Here is a 17227-nt window from a genome sequence, read left to right on the forward strand (position 1 = left end):
CATGCACACTCATCTGTCCCTGTGCACCCATCCTTAGGCACACTCCTGTCCATCCTCCTGTGCACTCCCTGTCCATCCTCCTGCATCCTTGTGCATCCCTGTGCATCCTTATGCATCCTTGTGCATCCCTGTTCATCCTTGTGCATCCCTGTGCCCGCTCAGGCCTCCCTGTGCCTGCAGTGCCCCCGTGGGGTGCCCCCCAGGCCTCCCTCTCTCTCTGTCTCTCTCTTTGCAGTGCTCTGCCCGACCTGACGCGGCGCTGCCCTCGCACCCCCACCCCGGCGCCCCCCAAAACGGGGCCAAACCCGAGGAAAACGGGTCGCCCGTGGCCCCCCCCCTGCACTCCTCCCTTTGCACAGCTGGGAATAAAGGATTCCTTACATTAATTAGGCAACTGGCCTCCGGTGTCTGTGTCCCCTCTGCTCCCGACGGCGGCGCTTTGCAACTTTTTGATAGGAAAAATGCAGGTTTTAAGCAAAAAAATCCCAACCTGGACTTTGCTGCAGTGCTCATGAATATTCTGGAATCTGTAAAATATGCAGATTTCTGGCTAACGAGCTGCTGGGTGCTCAGAGGTGGCTGCAGCTGCTGGCATCCCAGGGGTGAGATTCAACTCAGTGAAATTCCATTCTCAGGGATTTTTTCCCCCCCTTTTTTTTTCTTTTTACTTTTCCGCAGCCCCATTTTCTGCTCAAAATTGTGCAAAAATCACCTTTTTTCCCCCCAGAATATCAACACATTAATTAGCAATGGCTTGGTTAGGGAATGAGGGGGGCTTCTGTTTCGGAGAAAATTGCTCTGTTTTGGGTTTCTCGCTCATTTTTGGGTAGAGTCCCTAATTTGGGGGGTCATTGCTCATTTTTGGAGAGTTGTCGTTCATTTTGGGGCAAATTCAGTCATTTTGGGGGAAGGCACTTATTTAAGAGAGTCACTCATTTCCAGGAGGATCACCAGTTTTGGGGGCATGTCACTTATTTGGGGGATTATTGCTCATTTTGGGGGAGAATTGTTCATTTGGGGGAAACATTGTGGTTTTGAGAAGATCACGTTTGGGCCCCACTTCAAAAAAAATCCCTTCATTTTGGAGAAGCATCCCTCTTTTGGGGAGAGCTTCATTCATTTATGGAAAATGCTACTTTTTGCTGGGAGGGCTGGGGAAACACCTGAAATTTTGGGGCACATCCCTCAGTTTTAGAAAGCACAGCAACATTTTGGGGCAGCATCACCCATTCTGGGGTGGGTCACTCCTCTTTGGGAAGCATCACTTTTTTGGGGGGGAGAATCATTCTCTTTGGGACAGTACAACTCATTTTGGGGTGAACATCACACATTCTGGGGTGAGCACTCATTTTTTGGGGAGAATCACTCATTTCAGGGGGAGATTTGCCCCTTTTGGGTCACTGCTGGGTTTTGAGCATCCCTCATTTTTGGAGACCATAACTCATTCTGGGGCTGAGCATCACCCATTTTGGGGTTGTGTGTGACATTTTAGGGAAGAGAATCACTCATTTTTGGAGAACTTAGCTCATTTTGGGATAACCACCACTGATTTGGGGGGGGATATAATTAATTTGTGGGCAAAATCCCGTTGGAGCTCATTTGGGGTGGAGGGGCATCTCTCATTTTTGGGGGACTGTCACTTATGGAAGTATAAATCCAATTTTCTCCACATAACTACCAATTTGGGTCCATTCACCCATTTGGTGGGGAAGTTATTCCAGCATTTTGGATCTTCTCTGCTCACAGGAAGAAGCTGCCAAGAAAATACAGCTGCAACCCCTCATCTCGTAGCACTTTATAATAAATGGCCAGGAATTAATACTAAATTACAATGAATCCTTTATGAAATTACAGATTACATTCACGCCAGATCAGTATTGAAAAATAGGCTTTTCTGCCTATTGCATCACTCGTGTTTTTTTCCCTGGCTCCTGTTTGGGTTTCTTTATCAACCCTCCAAGAGCCAAAAAAAAAAAAAAAAAAAAAAAAAAAGGACAATATGGGCAAAAAGCCACAAAGAGAATTATCCCTCTGATAGAATCCCATGTTTAGAGCAGGAACCTGCAGAAGAAAATTCCTTTATTTTTGCCCTGGTTTGCTTTTGCGTTTCTTCCCATGCCACGTTTTAAGGCGAAATACACCTTCTTGTTAGCATTGAAAAATTAAAAAAAACCAACCAAATTCAGGGTTTTTGGCAGTTGCCCTCCCCCCCATGGTGCTAAAACTCCACCATTTTCCCACGTGGAGGGACAATTCCAGGGAGAAACCACTGAGATTCCTTCCACCCATGCGAATCCTTGGGGGGGAGGGGGTCGCCGTTCAATTCTGGGTGAAATCTTGCATTTTTTTTTAAACTCATCTTTTTTCCCATTTTTTTTCCTGAATCAGTGCCAAAGCTCCTTGGAAAAGTTTCACTCCTGGCAGCCTTTGCCCCAACTCTGCGTCCCTTAAGGACGAGAATGGGGCGAGTTGGGGTGGTTTTTTTTCCAGATTCGACGGGTTTTTAGCACATAAATTAAAGGATTTGGAGGAACTTCCTCCCTTTTCCAGAAAGTTGTGTCCGGAGTCACCAAACAGCCGCAGCATCGGGGGCAAAGTGGGGAGGTTTGGGCAATCCAGAGGGTTGAGCACCAAACCCTCCTCAGATCCAGCAGAACTTGCACTCGCCGGTTGTTTTTCTTCCCCCTCCGTGCTGATATTTATGCCTGTGAATAACCTTTTTGGGGGGGAAAAACCCAAAAAGCATCAAGTCCCGGGGTCGGTGTGGTTTTCCTTCGCGCCAAGAAATCCAAGGGATGGACGGGGGGGGGGGTGGAAAACCCGCGGTGGGAAACCCGCCCTCGCCCGGCGGCACCGGAGCGTCGCGCGGGGAAAACGCCGTTCCCTAAAAACGCTTCTGGCTTGCCAAAAAAATTAAAGGGGGAAAAACAAAAGAAAAAGAAAAAGAAAAAAAACCAAAAACCAAAAAACCTGAAATAAAAGATTAATTTTGGCCACAATATGTGCCTTTTGTAAACATGTGTCCTTCACTTCCAGGCGCCGGCAGGGTGGTGCCCGCGCTCCCGGGGGCAGCCGGGGCAGCCGCCGGCGCCGCCAGTTTGCTTTTCTCTCCCGAATTGGTTTTTGTTCTTGCCTTTTTTTGTTTTTGGCATTTTGAAGGGGGAGGGGGGGGAATCTTGTGTCCGGTGGTGTGAAGTGATTTGGGGAGGGTGCAGGAGGAGCTATTCCAGCGAGTCACTGTGGTCCAAGCCAAGGTCAGCGCCGGGTGCTGCTGGGAGGCCACCGGGCTCTTCCTCGAGCTCTTCCTCCTCTTCCTCCTCCTCCTCCATCTCGTCCTCGTCCTCCTCATCCTCCTCCTCTTCCTCGGTGCCGTCCAGGGAGTCCTCGTGGGCTGCCAGCATGGCCTGCTGCATGGCCATGGTGGCTGTGGCTGATGAGAGGGGTTGGAGGTTGTCCATGCTGAGCGAGCCTGAAGTGTAAAAAAATAAAGAAATAAGGATTCCCCAGCTAATACAGAAAGGACAAAAAAGTGCATAAACCAGGAATAAACCAAGTGAAAAGCTCAGAGAGCACCCTGTAGAGTGTCCCATCTGCACCAGTCACTCCCCAGTGTCCAACCTTTAATTTTTCCAGCTAATGTATCATTGTTAAATGACAAAAGGCCTTCACTTCTGAGCAAGTAGATGCCCAAATTGGTTGGGCAGATCTTGTCTTCATCTTCTCTTAATTCCCACATTTCCTTCTCTTCATCTCCTCATCTTGCCTGGTCTATGCTCATCTCTGCTCTCTTCACCTCTTCCTCTTCTCTCCCCTTCATTTTCCTCGTCTGTTCTCTGTTCATCCCTCTTCCCACCTTGTCTCATCTGTCACCTGACCTTAATTCTTTCATTTTCATTATCTATTCTCTTCATCTTCTCTCTTCCCATTTAGTCTCATCTGCCTTCTCATTCCATCTCTCCATCTCTCCATCTCTCCTCTCCTCTCCTCCCCTCTCCTCCCCTCCCCTCCCCTCTCCCTATTTCCCCCTTTTCCCCCTTCCCAGCACCTCAGGAAACATCCCAAATCCCAAGTGGGTGGTTGCTGAGGGCTGTTCCTGTGCCAAGGGGATGGCAGTGCCCCATTGCCAGTGCCTTGCCACGGCCAACTGGAAGGAACTTCTTGCGTGGGCCACACGTTTTTCCCCACAGTGTGATAAAGGGCTTTAGAACTCCTTAATTACTAATTAAGGCCATCACTTAATGCATGGCCACTCCCTCCTGGAAGGGCAGGGGGCACTGGGCTCTGTCCTTACCGTCAGGATTTGTCCCTGAATTGCCACCCTGCTGCTGCAGGACCCCGGCAGCGATGGAGTTGGGCCAGAACCTCTGCGTGGGCCGGTGCTGAGATTTGATTTTCTTGGCTTTGGGGGCAGGATCCGGGTTGCTGGCATCGAGCATGGGCTGCAGGATGCGCCTCCGGGCATTTATGAACCTTTCCAAGGAAAAGGGAGAACACTGGAGTAAACGTGAGTCCTTACACTGAGTTAAAACAACAGACATCGTGGCAAAGCAATGAGTTGTGATATAAAACCTTTCCAGAAGGTTCAGAAATCTGGGGGGGTTGATTCTATTCCTTTATACCACTGCGTTGATTTTTCCAGCTGAGTGGGAAGGTGCCACACACTGGATTTGCCAGGAGAGGGCACTGAGACCTCACAAAGCAACGCTGCACTGAACACAACTGACCTTGTCTCCCAGAAATCACAGAATTGTAGATTAGGCCGAGTTGGGAGGGACTTATCAGGGTCATGGAGGATCACTGAGTCCAACTCTTGGCCCTACATAGGACACCCCAAAAATCGGCCCTAACACCCAAGTTACCCCCCAAAAAGCAGTCCACAGCACCAAAATAGTGTGGAAAAAAGTACTAAATTAGACAACAAGCAGGCCACCACTGCACTCACCAGTTGTTGACTTGCAAGAGGGTCAGGTTGGTTTGGGCAGCAATTTGCCTCTTCTCGTCCTCTGTGGGGTAGGGGTGCTGGAAAAAAAGAGGGATGGGGCAGCAAGATGACATCCCTGCATGCAAACCACCAGGTCTGAGTGAAAAATATAAAGAAAACCTGCCTTTTTTGTTGTTTTGTTTTTTTTTTTATTTCCCCACCCTAAATTTGGTGGGTTCTTGCATTGGCAAGATGCATGGTTGAAGGATGGCATCCAAAAGCATCAAGATTTCCCTGGTGTCCTGAGGGCTTTTCCAAGGCTTTCCATCAAAGGTTTTTCCTTCAAGAAAAATGTTCCTTTTTTTTTTTTTTTTTTTTAAATTTTAGCAGTTTTCTAACGACTGTTGTTGGTAAAGGTGGGATTTGGGCTCCAAAGCCCGAGACCCACAACACTTATTGTCAGAGGCACCAATAAAACACTCTGAGACATCTGCACTGGGAGACCACCAGCACTCAAAGCTTCAGCAACCTCCTCCCAGCCGTGCTGAAATCCTCCTTTCCAACCCCAAAAATGAAACTATCAAACCAGCCCCATTTTTTGGAGCCTCCAGCCAGTGCCAGTGTTGATTGCAGTGATTTGTTTTCCAGCTGTCACCCCCAAAACAGTGGGATTTCCTTGACAAAACCACCCCAAGTCAGTGCACATTGGAGACTCACGTCCCACCAGAGCCTCAGTGGTTAAAAAAGGCTCCTTTTTTGGCAGAATTATCCCCATTTTTTTGGCTATTATTCCCAGCATTCTTTCTTCCTGCTGGTGCATCCAATAAGATGATGAGCATTGATGCTATTTGGTAAAAACCACATTATCCATGATGCCAGATGGAGAAATCCAATGGAGAAGCCCAAGTTTCTTCTGACCAAGCTGAGAGCAAAGGTCCAACACCCCCCAGCTGGAGAATGTCTTTTAGATTTTTCAATCCTGCTTTGGAAATCTCAAACCATGGGGTTCTCCTGGCACCTGGCAGGAAATGGCTTCTCAGCTTCTGGTCTTCTAAATCCTTTTTGTGTTGGCAAACCTGCAGCTCTGCCCTCCAGAAATGACCCAGCTGGGGATGGCAGCCCAAAGCTGCGACACTCCTGTCCTCAATCCAGTAAATCCAAAATTTCCCATTTAAAAAAAAAACAAAAAAAAAGGCTGGGAAGTTCCCCAACCTGCTGCTGCTCCACACCCTGGCTGAGGTTTTTCCACAAGTTGCTCCTTGGAGCTGCTGTTTCCTGCAGCATCTTGCTGATGCCTTGGGGATCTCCCACCTTCCCAGAGAGCAAGTCTTTGCAACCAGTTTCCAAGTGATTTCTTGGCTGAATGATGCAGGAAAAAGGGATTTTTAGCATTTTGCCTTTCTCCCAGCCCTGCTGAGGGGAGAGAATTCTTCTTGCATGAAAATATTGAGGTTGCATCTAAGCCTACCTCCATCTCCAATCCCCAAATATGGGGTGATTTTGTAATTCTGCATTTTGACTGATTGCTGATGTGCCACAGCCCTACCTATGGGGCAGCTTTCACATTTCAGCCTGCTAGGAAAGGGTATTCTGGAGCTGTTAACTGCAGAAAACCACTCTATTATCCATCTGCAAAAGTTCAGGGAAGTCCCCTTTTAGTTTTGTTCCCTTCTTCATGCCTTGAGGGAATATTTTGCTCAGTGAAGTCATGCCCAAAATACTACCAAAACACAAGCAAAGCCACTTTGTGCCTCCGAATACAGATTCAGACAAACCACCACCTGGAACTGAACATTTTGGGGCTTTTTTTCCTTTTTTTTCCCCCCAGCTTGCAGGGTGTTTTGGCCACCGTGGTGCTCACCATGAGATGCTGGAAGAGCCATGAGCGCATGATGTTGGTGGCGTGTTTGGGCAGGACGCCCCGTTTGTTCTTGGACTTCTTGTCCTCACCGTCAAGGAGGGAGGTGAGATCCAGGTTCACCTGCCAGGGGAGAGGGATGGGGAGAGAATTGGTGGGAAGTGGCAACTGGCAACCCAAAAAATGAGCAAAACCGACCCAAAAAATGAGCAAAACCACCCCAAAAAATGAGCAAAACCACCCCGAAAAATGAGCAAAACCACCCCGAAAAATGAGCAAAACCAACAAAGAAATGAGCAAAGCCAACCCAGATTGGGGGTGGGATAAGTGCAAAAAAAACCAGCACTTACAGAGAGTATCTAAAACCCATTTCTCCCTCCACCAAATGTGCATTAAATCCTATATATCCTATAATATACAGTACACAACTAATACAGAATATATAATTTACAATATATAATATAGCATATAGAATAGAATGGAATATGTTTTATTATACATTATATCAGATATTGTTTTATATTATTATTACATTGCACAATATAATGTGCATTAAATGCACATTTTCTCCCAGGATCTGTATTTTTTTATCTCCACTTTTTTGTTAATGCTTTGCAAGGGACAATGGCATGGTTGGGGACTGTGGTGGTGAAGCCACAACCAATTTCAACGTGTGATTTAAGAGGAAAACACTTTTACCTCAAAAAATCAGTGGAAAATAAACCCAAACCTCATAAGAAGATGATTTTCTCAACTGAAAGTTAAAACCCTGTCACTCACTAACCCCTTGCAAATCCAGGGGAATTCCCACCACAAGAAAGATGCTCTTTCCCACCACGAGGAGGAAGATGTCCATTGAGCCAAAATTTGCTTTTTCCCTCCCCCAAAATTAAAACTAAGCATCTTGCTGCAAGAGAAGTTTTAATGAGGAGGCAGGAACCGAACGGAAATCTGAGCACTTGAGTTAAAAAGAGATTTTTTTTTCTTCCACCTCTTCATCAAAACACTTCTCCTGGATGAATTAAACATCAGGCCAGCAGGTCCCTGTGATTCCCCTGGGCTCCAGCTGAATAAATTATGCTGGCAGCACAGGAAGAGCATCCGGAGGTGCTTGTCCAGGGCTCTCTCCCTGCCCCAAAATTCCCTGTGCTCGTGTTTTTCCCACCACAGAGGGTTTTGCTGCAAGATTTAAACCTGTGATGGGGAGATATTAAAGAAGGAAATTTTTTTAAAGCATTGCACAGGCAATAAAACCTGGCAGGGAGGTGCCACCCCTTTCCAAAGTGCCGTTTATTGATTGTTCTGCAAGAGGCTCCTGCAACGAAAATGGAGCATCTCAGAAAAAATGGGGGCGGATTTTTGCTGCTCTGCCCCTGGGAAGCAGCACAGCAGGAATGGGTGGGGTTTTTTCCCCCCCCAGATTCCTGGGGAATGGAGGTTAGGAAGAACTCGTTGTCTTATTGCAAGAACGCAGGGAAACCCTGCGTAGTTCACCGCAATGCCAAAAAAAAATAATCAAAAAACAAAACCAAAACTGGACTAAAACCAGAGCAAATGGTTAAAAAATATCCCCAAATCCAGGAAGCAAGGAAAAAAAAAAGAGCCTTTCTCACAAGCTGTGATTGCAGTACTGGACAGGCAATGCCAGTGATCCCAGATCACAATATATATCAATACTGCTGATATAATATATCAGCAATAACATCTATCCTATCCTATCCCATCCTATCCTTTCCCATCCCATTCTACCCTATAATATATAGTATACAATTAATATAGAATATATAGTATACAATTAATATAGAATATATAATTTACAATATATAATATAGCATATAGAATAGAAAGGAATATGTTCTATTATACATTATATCAGATATTGTTTTATATTATTATTATATTGCACAATGCAATATTACGTGCATTGTTACATATTATATATTGCAGTATTCAATAACAATAATATAAGTGTTGCTGTAACAACTTAGATCATTGCCATAATTCATTAGGCACCCCAAGGGCTCTTGGCAGATGGATTTAATCAACGCTTCTTGCTAATTAAAAATTTAGGATACTCCCAGGGTTGAATTCCAACTCAGCATATTCTGTGAATTCGTGGAGAAACCGGGGGGACTGTGCCTGCTGCAGTGCCAGGCGCTGGGTGCCAGGGGGATTTGGGGTGGGAAGGTCTCACCTGGGCGTTGGGGATCTGCAGGGCACCGGGGGCGATGGCTTGGGCGAGGACCTGGCCCTGCGACGTCACCATGGTCACGGGCTGGTACAGGGCTCCACCTGTGCAAAGGAACACTCGTGAGGGCACCGAACCCTGGGGGTGGTTCTTAGCTTAGGCCTTCCTGGTAACCAGGTGGAAACCAGGGAAGTGGTCATGTCCCAGTATTCCATCCCATTGTCCTGGTTAGAACAGCTGGGACCAGTTCATCACTGGATGGGTGTAACCCAAAACTGGGTATTCCAGAGCCTTCCATGCCATTGCCCAGAAACTGTTCTCAATAGACCATTTACACCCTCTGCCCAGAGGAGCCCTGACTCCTCAGGCTGTAAACTGGGTGTTCAGAGGCCTGGGAGACAGGAGGGTGCTCCTGCCCTCACACCCAGTGTGGAACTCCCCGCCCTGAGGGAGGCACTGGGCATTCCTGCCTGAACTGGAGGATATATAATCTTGGGGTCTTGGGACTTTTTTAACCACTCGTGGGATCCAGAGGAAGACTGCAGATCATCACTCTCAACCAGACTGCAACCACCACTCTCGACTGGACTGCAACCACCACTTTTCAACCAGACTGCAATCACCACTCTTGACCAGACTGCACCAGCACTCTCACCAACAGGTTTTCCCCTCTCCTTTTCCTTTGGACTCAGGGGGCCCAAAGAACACCACTCTGTTCATGCCCCAGGGTGCTGGGTTATACATTTGGGGTTTGTGGGTTAAAACCAACTGTTTGTCTGTATAATCGTACTTATTGTATTATTTTATTAAATTGTTATTCTGATTTATAATCTCTCTTTTGAGTTGAATTCATTTCCCCTGCTGGTTTACCTTTAAACCAGCACACTGATTTTTTACGTAAGTAAGAGTATAAATAAGAAGGAGGGAGGAGGGTCCGCCCTCTTCTCTTCCACTGGACTTGAAAACAGCAGGTCCTTGCTTGCTTATCTGGGACTGAGGCCTTCTGTGGTCTGTTGTTTTCCCAAACCCAGGAGCAGAGATCTTGGTGGAGTGGCTTTCTGCTTTCTCAAGGGAAGCATTAATACTCTTAGTTTGCTAGCTCTCTATTAGCTGTGTATATCTGCATATATCTGGTTTGTTGGGGTTTTTTTCCCCTCCGTTTTTGGTTTTGGGGGTTGGGATTCTCTTTCTTACATGTATTTAGTGTTTTTATAACTGTAAATAAGTGTAAATATATATATATACTGCTCCAAATCTGTTGCTCTGGGTTCTCTTTTGGTTTTTTTTTCTTTCCCTTCCCTCTCTCCTTTGCCCAGAAAGGGGGTGGTGGTGGGGGGGAGAGACATTCGGTGTGGTTCGGGGACTTTGGGGGTTGGGGTTCTCTTTCTTACATGTATATAGTGTTTTTATAACTGTACATAAGTGTAAATAAATATATATATATATATATACTGTTTTGAATCTGTTGCTCTGGGTTCTCTGGTTTTTTTCTTTTCCTTCCCTCTCTCCTTTGCCCAGAAAGGGGGTGGTGGTGGAGGGAGACGTTCAGTGTGGTTCGGGGACTTTGGGGGTTGAGGTTCTCTTCCTTATATGTACATAGTGTTTTTACAACTGTAAATAAGTGTAAATATATATATATATATACTGCTCCAGATCTGTTGCTCTGGATTCTCTGTTGTTTGTTTTTTTTCTTTTCCTTCCCTCTCTCCTTTGCCCAGAAAGGAGGGAGTGGTGGAGGGAGACGTTCTGTGTGGTTCGGGGACTTTGGGGGTTTCTTTTCAGAGAACTTTTGAGGTTCTCTTTCTTACATGTACATAGTGTTTTTATAACTGTAAATAAGTGTAAATATATATATATTGCTTTGACTCTGTTGCTCTGGGTTCTCTGTTGTTTGTTTTTTTTAATTTTCCTTCCCTCTCTCCTTTGCCCAGAAAGAGGGTGGTGGTAGGGAGTGACGTTCGGTGTGGTTCGGGGACTCGATGGGGAGCCAACTCCAAACTGAGACAACCCCCCCAAACTCCTACCTGCCCACCCAGCCTTCCCCGTGGCCCCTACCTGGCACGGCGGGCGAGCCACTGCCGGTGCTCATGGCCAGGTTGCCCGGGGGCAGCGCGGCCGCCGGCACCACGATGCCCGGCGGTGGGTTGGAGGCGGGTGGCAGGGCTGCTGGAGAGCTCTGCAGCATCTCCTGCGGGGGGGAGAAAAAACAAAAATATACGAAACCCATGAATTTTAACACGAAAGGTTATATTTGTCCCCGCGCGAGAACTTTGCCCCGCTGCTCTTTATATATTCCTGTCATCTACCAGTGCAGAAAAAGGGGATTTGTCACAAGAAAGAGATGGAAAAATAAGGATTTATGCTCTGCCAGGCTCCCACTTAGCATCTTCCCCACACTCACCTTCTTTATGCAGCCACTGGTTCCCATAAGGAAAAATGAAAGGGAATAAAAGGATCAGGATAGACCAGAAGCTGCAGCTCCTTTTCTCCACTCAACAGAACTGCAGAGATGGGAATCTGAACACACCAACCAATTAATTTTCCATCAAGCCCTGGGTGCACTTTCCCACAGGGAGTTTGGGCACTCTGTGTCCACGCTGATGCATTTCCCACTGTTGGGGGGAGGAAATTGTGAGGTCTGTTCCTTTTTCCTCCTTTTCCCCATCACAGTCATCCAGCTTTTTCCCTATCAGTCACCACCACTTGGCCTGTGCAATGGTTCTCAATAAACTTCATGCTTTTGCCACTAAAACCCCCTTACTGCATTTTCCCTGCCATGCCAAGCCCAAAACTTTGGACCCAACGTCTCTGCTACATGTTATTTTTGTCCTCTCTGTTGATGATCTGAATATTATTTATCTGGAATTTTGCCTGCAATTGCTGTGACTTTTTCATTCCCAGACAGCCCTTCTCAGGGCTGAATTAATTTAAAAAAAAGCAAATACGACCATAAAATACTTGTACTTTTTTTTTTAGTGTCCCTTCCCCTTCTCCAGCCTTTTGGGGGACGTGGTTTTCAGTTTGAAAACTGAGGATTTCTCAGCATCCAGAGAGTAAAAATCAGTCTCTTTTGCACACACTTGGACTTGGCTCTTGCTAAGCATCTGGCTAACAAACACGGTGGAAATAGTCATAGAAAACCAAGTGTGGTCCAGGAGAACCTCAAAAAGCAGCCAGATACAGCCAAGGTCAACCAGAGATTTGGAACAGCCTGAAGACCTCTAGCTTCCCTCGTCTCCCTTGTTTTTCCACTATTCTTCCCAAAGAAGGGCATCTGGAAGACCATTTTTGGAAGTGCATTGGTAAGAAACCATTTGGAGTATCACAAAATTGGAAGAAAGAAACTGCTGTTTCCAGATAGAGAGGTCAAAGCCATTTTCAACAGGGTTTTAGGATGACAAAAATTGCATTTTTTTTGTGGTGTAGAGGACAGCTCTCCCAAAACACCATCTCAGTGGTGTCCAAAAAGGCAGAATATTGGTAATTATTAGAAAAAGACATGAAAGAAATTCACGGTGTTTCTGCAACAGAACTGTGAAACCAAGGGGACCCAATGGAAGTGGAGGCTCTGCCTTAAAATAAATACAGAGAGATATCTCCAAGAAGATTTAAAAAAATATATTTTGCATACTAATTGCCTCAGATTGCAAATGTCAGCCAAATTCTATTACACTTGGTAGTTTTGCCGCAGTGGAAAATATTTTATATTTTGAGACTCAAAGAAGTTCATGGAATTCTAGAATGGGTTGGGTGGGAAGGGACCTTAAAGCCCATCTCATTCCAACCCCCTGCCATGGGCAGGGACACCTTCCACCAGCCCAGGTTCTTCCAAGCCCTGTCCAGCCTGGCCTTGGACACTTCCAGGGATGGGGCAGCCACAGCTTCTCTGGGCAACCTGGGCCAGGGCCTCACCACCCTCAGGCTGAAACGTTTTTGGCAATTTTGAAACCTGAGTGTGAGAAAAATGCATCACTAGGGGTCTCTGCAGATCCACATCTCAGCACTGACCAATGGCAAAACAGGATTTCTCCAAATCAAAAGTCACTTCGGTGAAGAAAATGACCTGGCACAAAAAAATATCCTTTTTTTCAATAAGGCAAATGTCCAAGTCCCCAAGTGTAAGTAAGTGCTAAAATTCAGTGCTGTTGAGCTGCTGCTCTTCCCCTTGTGCTTTACGACACAGACATTTATTTTTGTGCTTCACCCTAACTTTATGCAAATTACTTGTGCTGGGGGAAATTGGGATTAGTTGGAGAGAAAACAAACCCATGGTAAGGTGATCCATAAGGTCCCTTCATGAATGGATGGGTGGATGGAGATGAGAAAAGAGTTGGCTTTAAATAACAGAGGAATCCAGGCCTGTCCACAGGGAAAACTTGGATAAATTCAGATCTATATAGAGAAGCACTGCATGGAGTTCACTAACCCATCAGCCTCCAACCACCAGCAACCTGGGCTAGTGGAAGGTGGCCCTGCCCATGGCAGGAGGTTGGAATGAGATGAACTTTAAGGTCCCTTCCAACTCAAACCATTCCATGATTCTACGGCGAAGGAACTGGAGAAGCAGAAGTGCTGTCCTGAAAATGCCCGTTTAAGCACTGCCAATGTGAAACAAGAGCTGAAAAATGCAAAATTTGGGTTCAATTTAAACGTCCCCCAGCAGCACTGGGGTCTCTGATGGGATTGGCTTTGTGGTGGGTTTTTTCTTACAAGTGGAGAGCAGTGATGACCCCTTGATGTCGAAGGGAAGTTGGACTGACTTTAAGCATTGGGTTAAATTGGTTAAGGGAGGACTCCACCATGAAAGAAGCACCTCCCCTGTCCCATCCCTGTCTGAAAAACTAAAAAAATAATTATTAAATGAAGGGAGGGGGTTAAAAATGGCCTGATATGGACTCAAGGGAGAAAAATGAAGTAAAGGGAAAAAAAAACATCCAAATTGGCAGAAGGGGAATCTCCTGGTGGACTCGCAGGACACAGAGGCTACAACTCCTCCACAAAACAAAGCAGAGCACAAAATGAGAAAGCAATGGAGAAAACAGGGTAGAAAAACATCTGTAAGGTAATGAAGGTTCAGGAAAGGTGGGGAAGCCCCTAACTTGTCACCCAAACTTGGCCAACACCAGGAGTCCTCTCTAGACTCGGTGACATAAGAAGATTTAAACAAGAGTCAAAACACCTGTTTGAGTGTTCTCTCTTATTCCATCATCTCCAAGCATTTTTTGCAATTCTAGAAATTCTTGCATCTCTTTTCAGTGTTAGAAAGTACAAATAACACCAAGCAAAGGGCCTTTTTGGATGCACCAGGGAAATCCAACAGCAATGGTCCTGTGATGACATTTTGACAGCTCCAGACATTGTTTTCCCATTTTTGTTTGACATGGTTGTTATTGTGCATCCATATTTTTTTAAGCATGCTGTCCTGTGGTAAAAACTTGGAAAAAACACGAAATATTTCACTTTCATGGCAAACTTGGTGTATCTCCTTACAAAATGACTGTCACTCCTCCCAAACCCCAACAAAACCTATTTGCTGAGAAACCCCATTCACTGATATTTATTATATTTTGTTATTTAGACTTTTTTTTTTTCAAATTCTAAATTAATGGCCCATTCACTCTTGCACCTTCCCTCAGCACGAGACAAATAGGTCAATAATTAGAGATATCATCCCACTTGCCATTTTTTAAACACTGATCCCATGAATTTCCAGCTCTCTGGAGCATCCTCAGCCCTTAAAACTCAACTGAGGGATACAGAGTATTTTCACCCTGTTTTTTAAGCCTTTTCCACGCAAACTCAAGTATCCTCAACGAGTTTAAAGTTGATGTTTCTTAGTTGGATACTTAGAAAATATCTGCCATTGTATTGTCAACAGCATCTCGTCCTCATCCAAGGACCAGATGAGACAGTGGCTCACTGGGAATATTTCAACTCCTGTTGCCTGCTGAAAACCCCTTAGTCTGTTGAGTGAACATCTCCCCTCCAGCTGGGTCTTTCCTGGGTGTGTTCCCATTTAGTCAGCAACTGCTTTCAAATCCTCACTTGAATTCCTCAACTTTCAATTCCTGCCCGGAAGGGAAACGTCAGTGGCTCCGGGTTTGCAGGAATCAGAGACAGCTTGGTACCTCTCCATGGGCCTGATTATTTTCCCAAAGACTTGTGCTAATTTTCTGATACGATCCCCACCTCTTTGTGAGGCGCTAAATCCTCATTACTTTTCCTGACCGACGCATTCTAATTAGATCAACACTTTGGAGGGGAAAAAAAAAAAAAAAAAAGAGGAAAGGAGAGAGAGGGGGGGGAAAAAAAAAAACCACAATAGCCACAGGACGGCTTTCCATCTCATTAACTCCCTCACTTATTATTTTCATGAAAATTACTGATAAAAAACGTGCATCTCCATTTGCTGGGACCGGGAGCTTCGTCGGCTCATATCTAACATCTCTCTCATCACCCGGGATGTGAGCTGTTGCCATGGCAATGCACAATAATAGAAACTAATAAATTACAAACGAGATGCTCGTTGAGCAATTATTGTTCTCTTTTATGCAAGTGTCTTGCTAATTTTGATCATAAGGAATGCTACCATAAAGCGGCGAAGGGATAATAAGTCCATTTCTAGAGATTATTAGAAAATAGAGTGAGGATGGGGTTTTTTAGATCAATGATTAAGGGGTTTGGTGCTTTCAGGGAACCCAAATAAGAAATGGAACTTTTCTGGGGGTTTTTTCCTTCATAGTGCTGGGAGCTTCAAACTCTGTAGCACCCGGAGCTGGGCTACTAAAAATGCTATTTATTTTTCCTTTCCATCACCTTGAAATGCCCTGAAAAGCCCTAAAAAGCCCCCACCACCTGCCTCCTTTTTAGGGAGAACCCCAGGAGCTGCCTGGGTTATTTTGGGTTGGCTGCAGTTATTCCTGGTGGGATTGTACAACCCCTAAATTTCTCATTTTTCTACCCCCAAAAACTGAGTGTCTGAGACAGAGAAATCCCCTAGAGACACACAGTATATCAAGTTATTTGGGATGCAACCAGCCAAAATTTATTCCCTGCAATGCAGATGCATGTGAAAACCCCAAAGCATGGGCAAGTTCTTTTCCAAATATTAAAGTTACAACCCCTTATTTTGCCCCAAAAGCCACCAAGGTGCAGCTTGGTTTGGCCTCTTCAGTTGATATTTTTGCAGTTCTCAGAAATAGAACATTTCCCTGGACTCTTCCACTATGCTTGAGGCACCAAATGTTCTCTTCTCCCAGCTAAAATCCAAGTTATGCAAAAAAGAAGCAAAGGGAATGTTGATCGTGCTGGGGAAGAACTGTAAGATGTGCTGAGGCCCCAAAAAAAGAGCAGTGAAGCCAAAAAGGGTTATCTGAGACCCAAAAATCTGTTGATCTGCCTTGAAACAAACAGGGAGAGAGAAGCAGTGAAGAAAATTATGGTGTCTCTGCCCCTCCTGCCAATAACTACTATTTTTTCATGAAAAAAAATGCTGATTTCTTGTTGATATTCCTTCCCCTCACATTTCATTGCTGCAGCATTAGAGTTTAGCAGAAGTCCTCCACTCTCCTTTCTGCAGAGTCACAACCATTGTGGGTTGCAGCTCTGCCAAACCCACGAAAAAAAAAGGCCACAAAAATAATTAAAATAAAGAAAAAATCAACCACAGCGTCACTTGATATATGAACAATTTTTTTCATTATTGGGGATGGATTCTGAGGAGGTCACAACTGTTGCAGAGCAGCTCTGAAGCCTTGTTGGCCCAACTTGGCCAAGGTGCAACGATGGAGAGTAGAGAGGAATCTTAAGGAGTTACCTGGGGGTGGAGGCTGATGGAGGAGGGGTTGGGGGAGTAGGGCCCCCCCAGGTCATTCCTGAGTAGGTTGTCACTGTGCATCTTGGTTTTGAGGCAGGTGATGTAGCGGTTGCAAAAGTCCTTGCACAACTCATTGACCTTCTCCAGCTCCAGGAGGTGGATGCGCAGCACCTGGATCGCCTTCACCATCTACACAAGGGCACACGATGGCAAAGTTAAAATAGTGCTTTTCCTCGGGGAAAAAACACCCAAAAAAATCAATATTCTCACCCCAAAATCAGTGCAACTGATCCCTGTGGTAGAAACAAATTAATTTCCTTTCTCGGCACACCAAAAAAAAAAAAAATCAATATTCTCACCCCAAAACTCATCCCAGAGTCCATCTGTCTGCACATCTGCATTTCTTTTCCTTCCCCATCAATGAAATTCCAAAGAGGGAAAAAA

At 45.5% G+C, this 17227-nt stretch overlaps 2 protein-coding genes across 2 annotated transcripts in view; one reads left to right on the forward strand and one right to left on the reverse strand.

The window, feature by feature from the left end:
* Positions 1 to 394, forward strand: part of FEZ1 (fasciculation and elongation protein zeta 1) — a 17572-nt gene extending 17178 nt beyond the window's left edge. The window contains exon 10 of the mRNA XM_017809871.1: positions 236 to 394. Within this exon, the coding sequence (XP_017665360.1) occupies positions 236 to 252 (17 nt within the window). The 3' untranslated portion in view covers positions 253 to 394. The remainder of the gene's footprint in view (positions 1 to 235) is intronic.
* A 1668-nt stretch (positions 395 to 2062) lies between these two features.
* The window catches only part of PKNOX2 (PBX/knotted 1 homeobox 2), an 88884-nt gene continuing 73719 nt past the window's right edge, over positions 2063 to 17227 (reverse strand). Inside the window, exons 7-13 of the mRNA XM_017809829.1 lie at positions 16784 to 16972; positions 11023 to 11155; positions 8974 to 9071; positions 6783 to 6902; positions 4943 to 5019; positions 4292 to 4470; positions 2063 to 3469 (exon numbers count right to left, since the gene is read on the reverse strand). Coding sequence (XP_017665318.1) covers positions 3222 to 3469; positions 4292 to 4470; positions 4943 to 5019; positions 6783 to 6902; positions 8974 to 9071; positions 11023 to 11155; positions 16784 to 16972 — 1044 coding nt within the window. The 3' untranslated portion in view covers positions 2063 to 3221. The remainder of the gene's footprint in view (positions 3470 to 4291; positions 4471 to 4942; positions 5020 to 6782; positions 6903 to 8973; positions 9072 to 11022; positions 11156 to 16783; positions 16973 to 17227) is intronic.

Source organism: Lepidothrix coronata, unplaced genomic scaffold, assembly GCF_001604755.1.
Source record: "Lepidothrix coronata isolate B3197 unplaced genomic scaffold, Lepidothrix_coronata-1.0 Scaffold27, whole genome shotgun sequence".
Classification (NCBI taxonomy): Eukaryota; Metazoa; Chordata; class Aves; order Passeriformes; family Pipridae; genus Lepidothrix; species Lepidothrix coronata.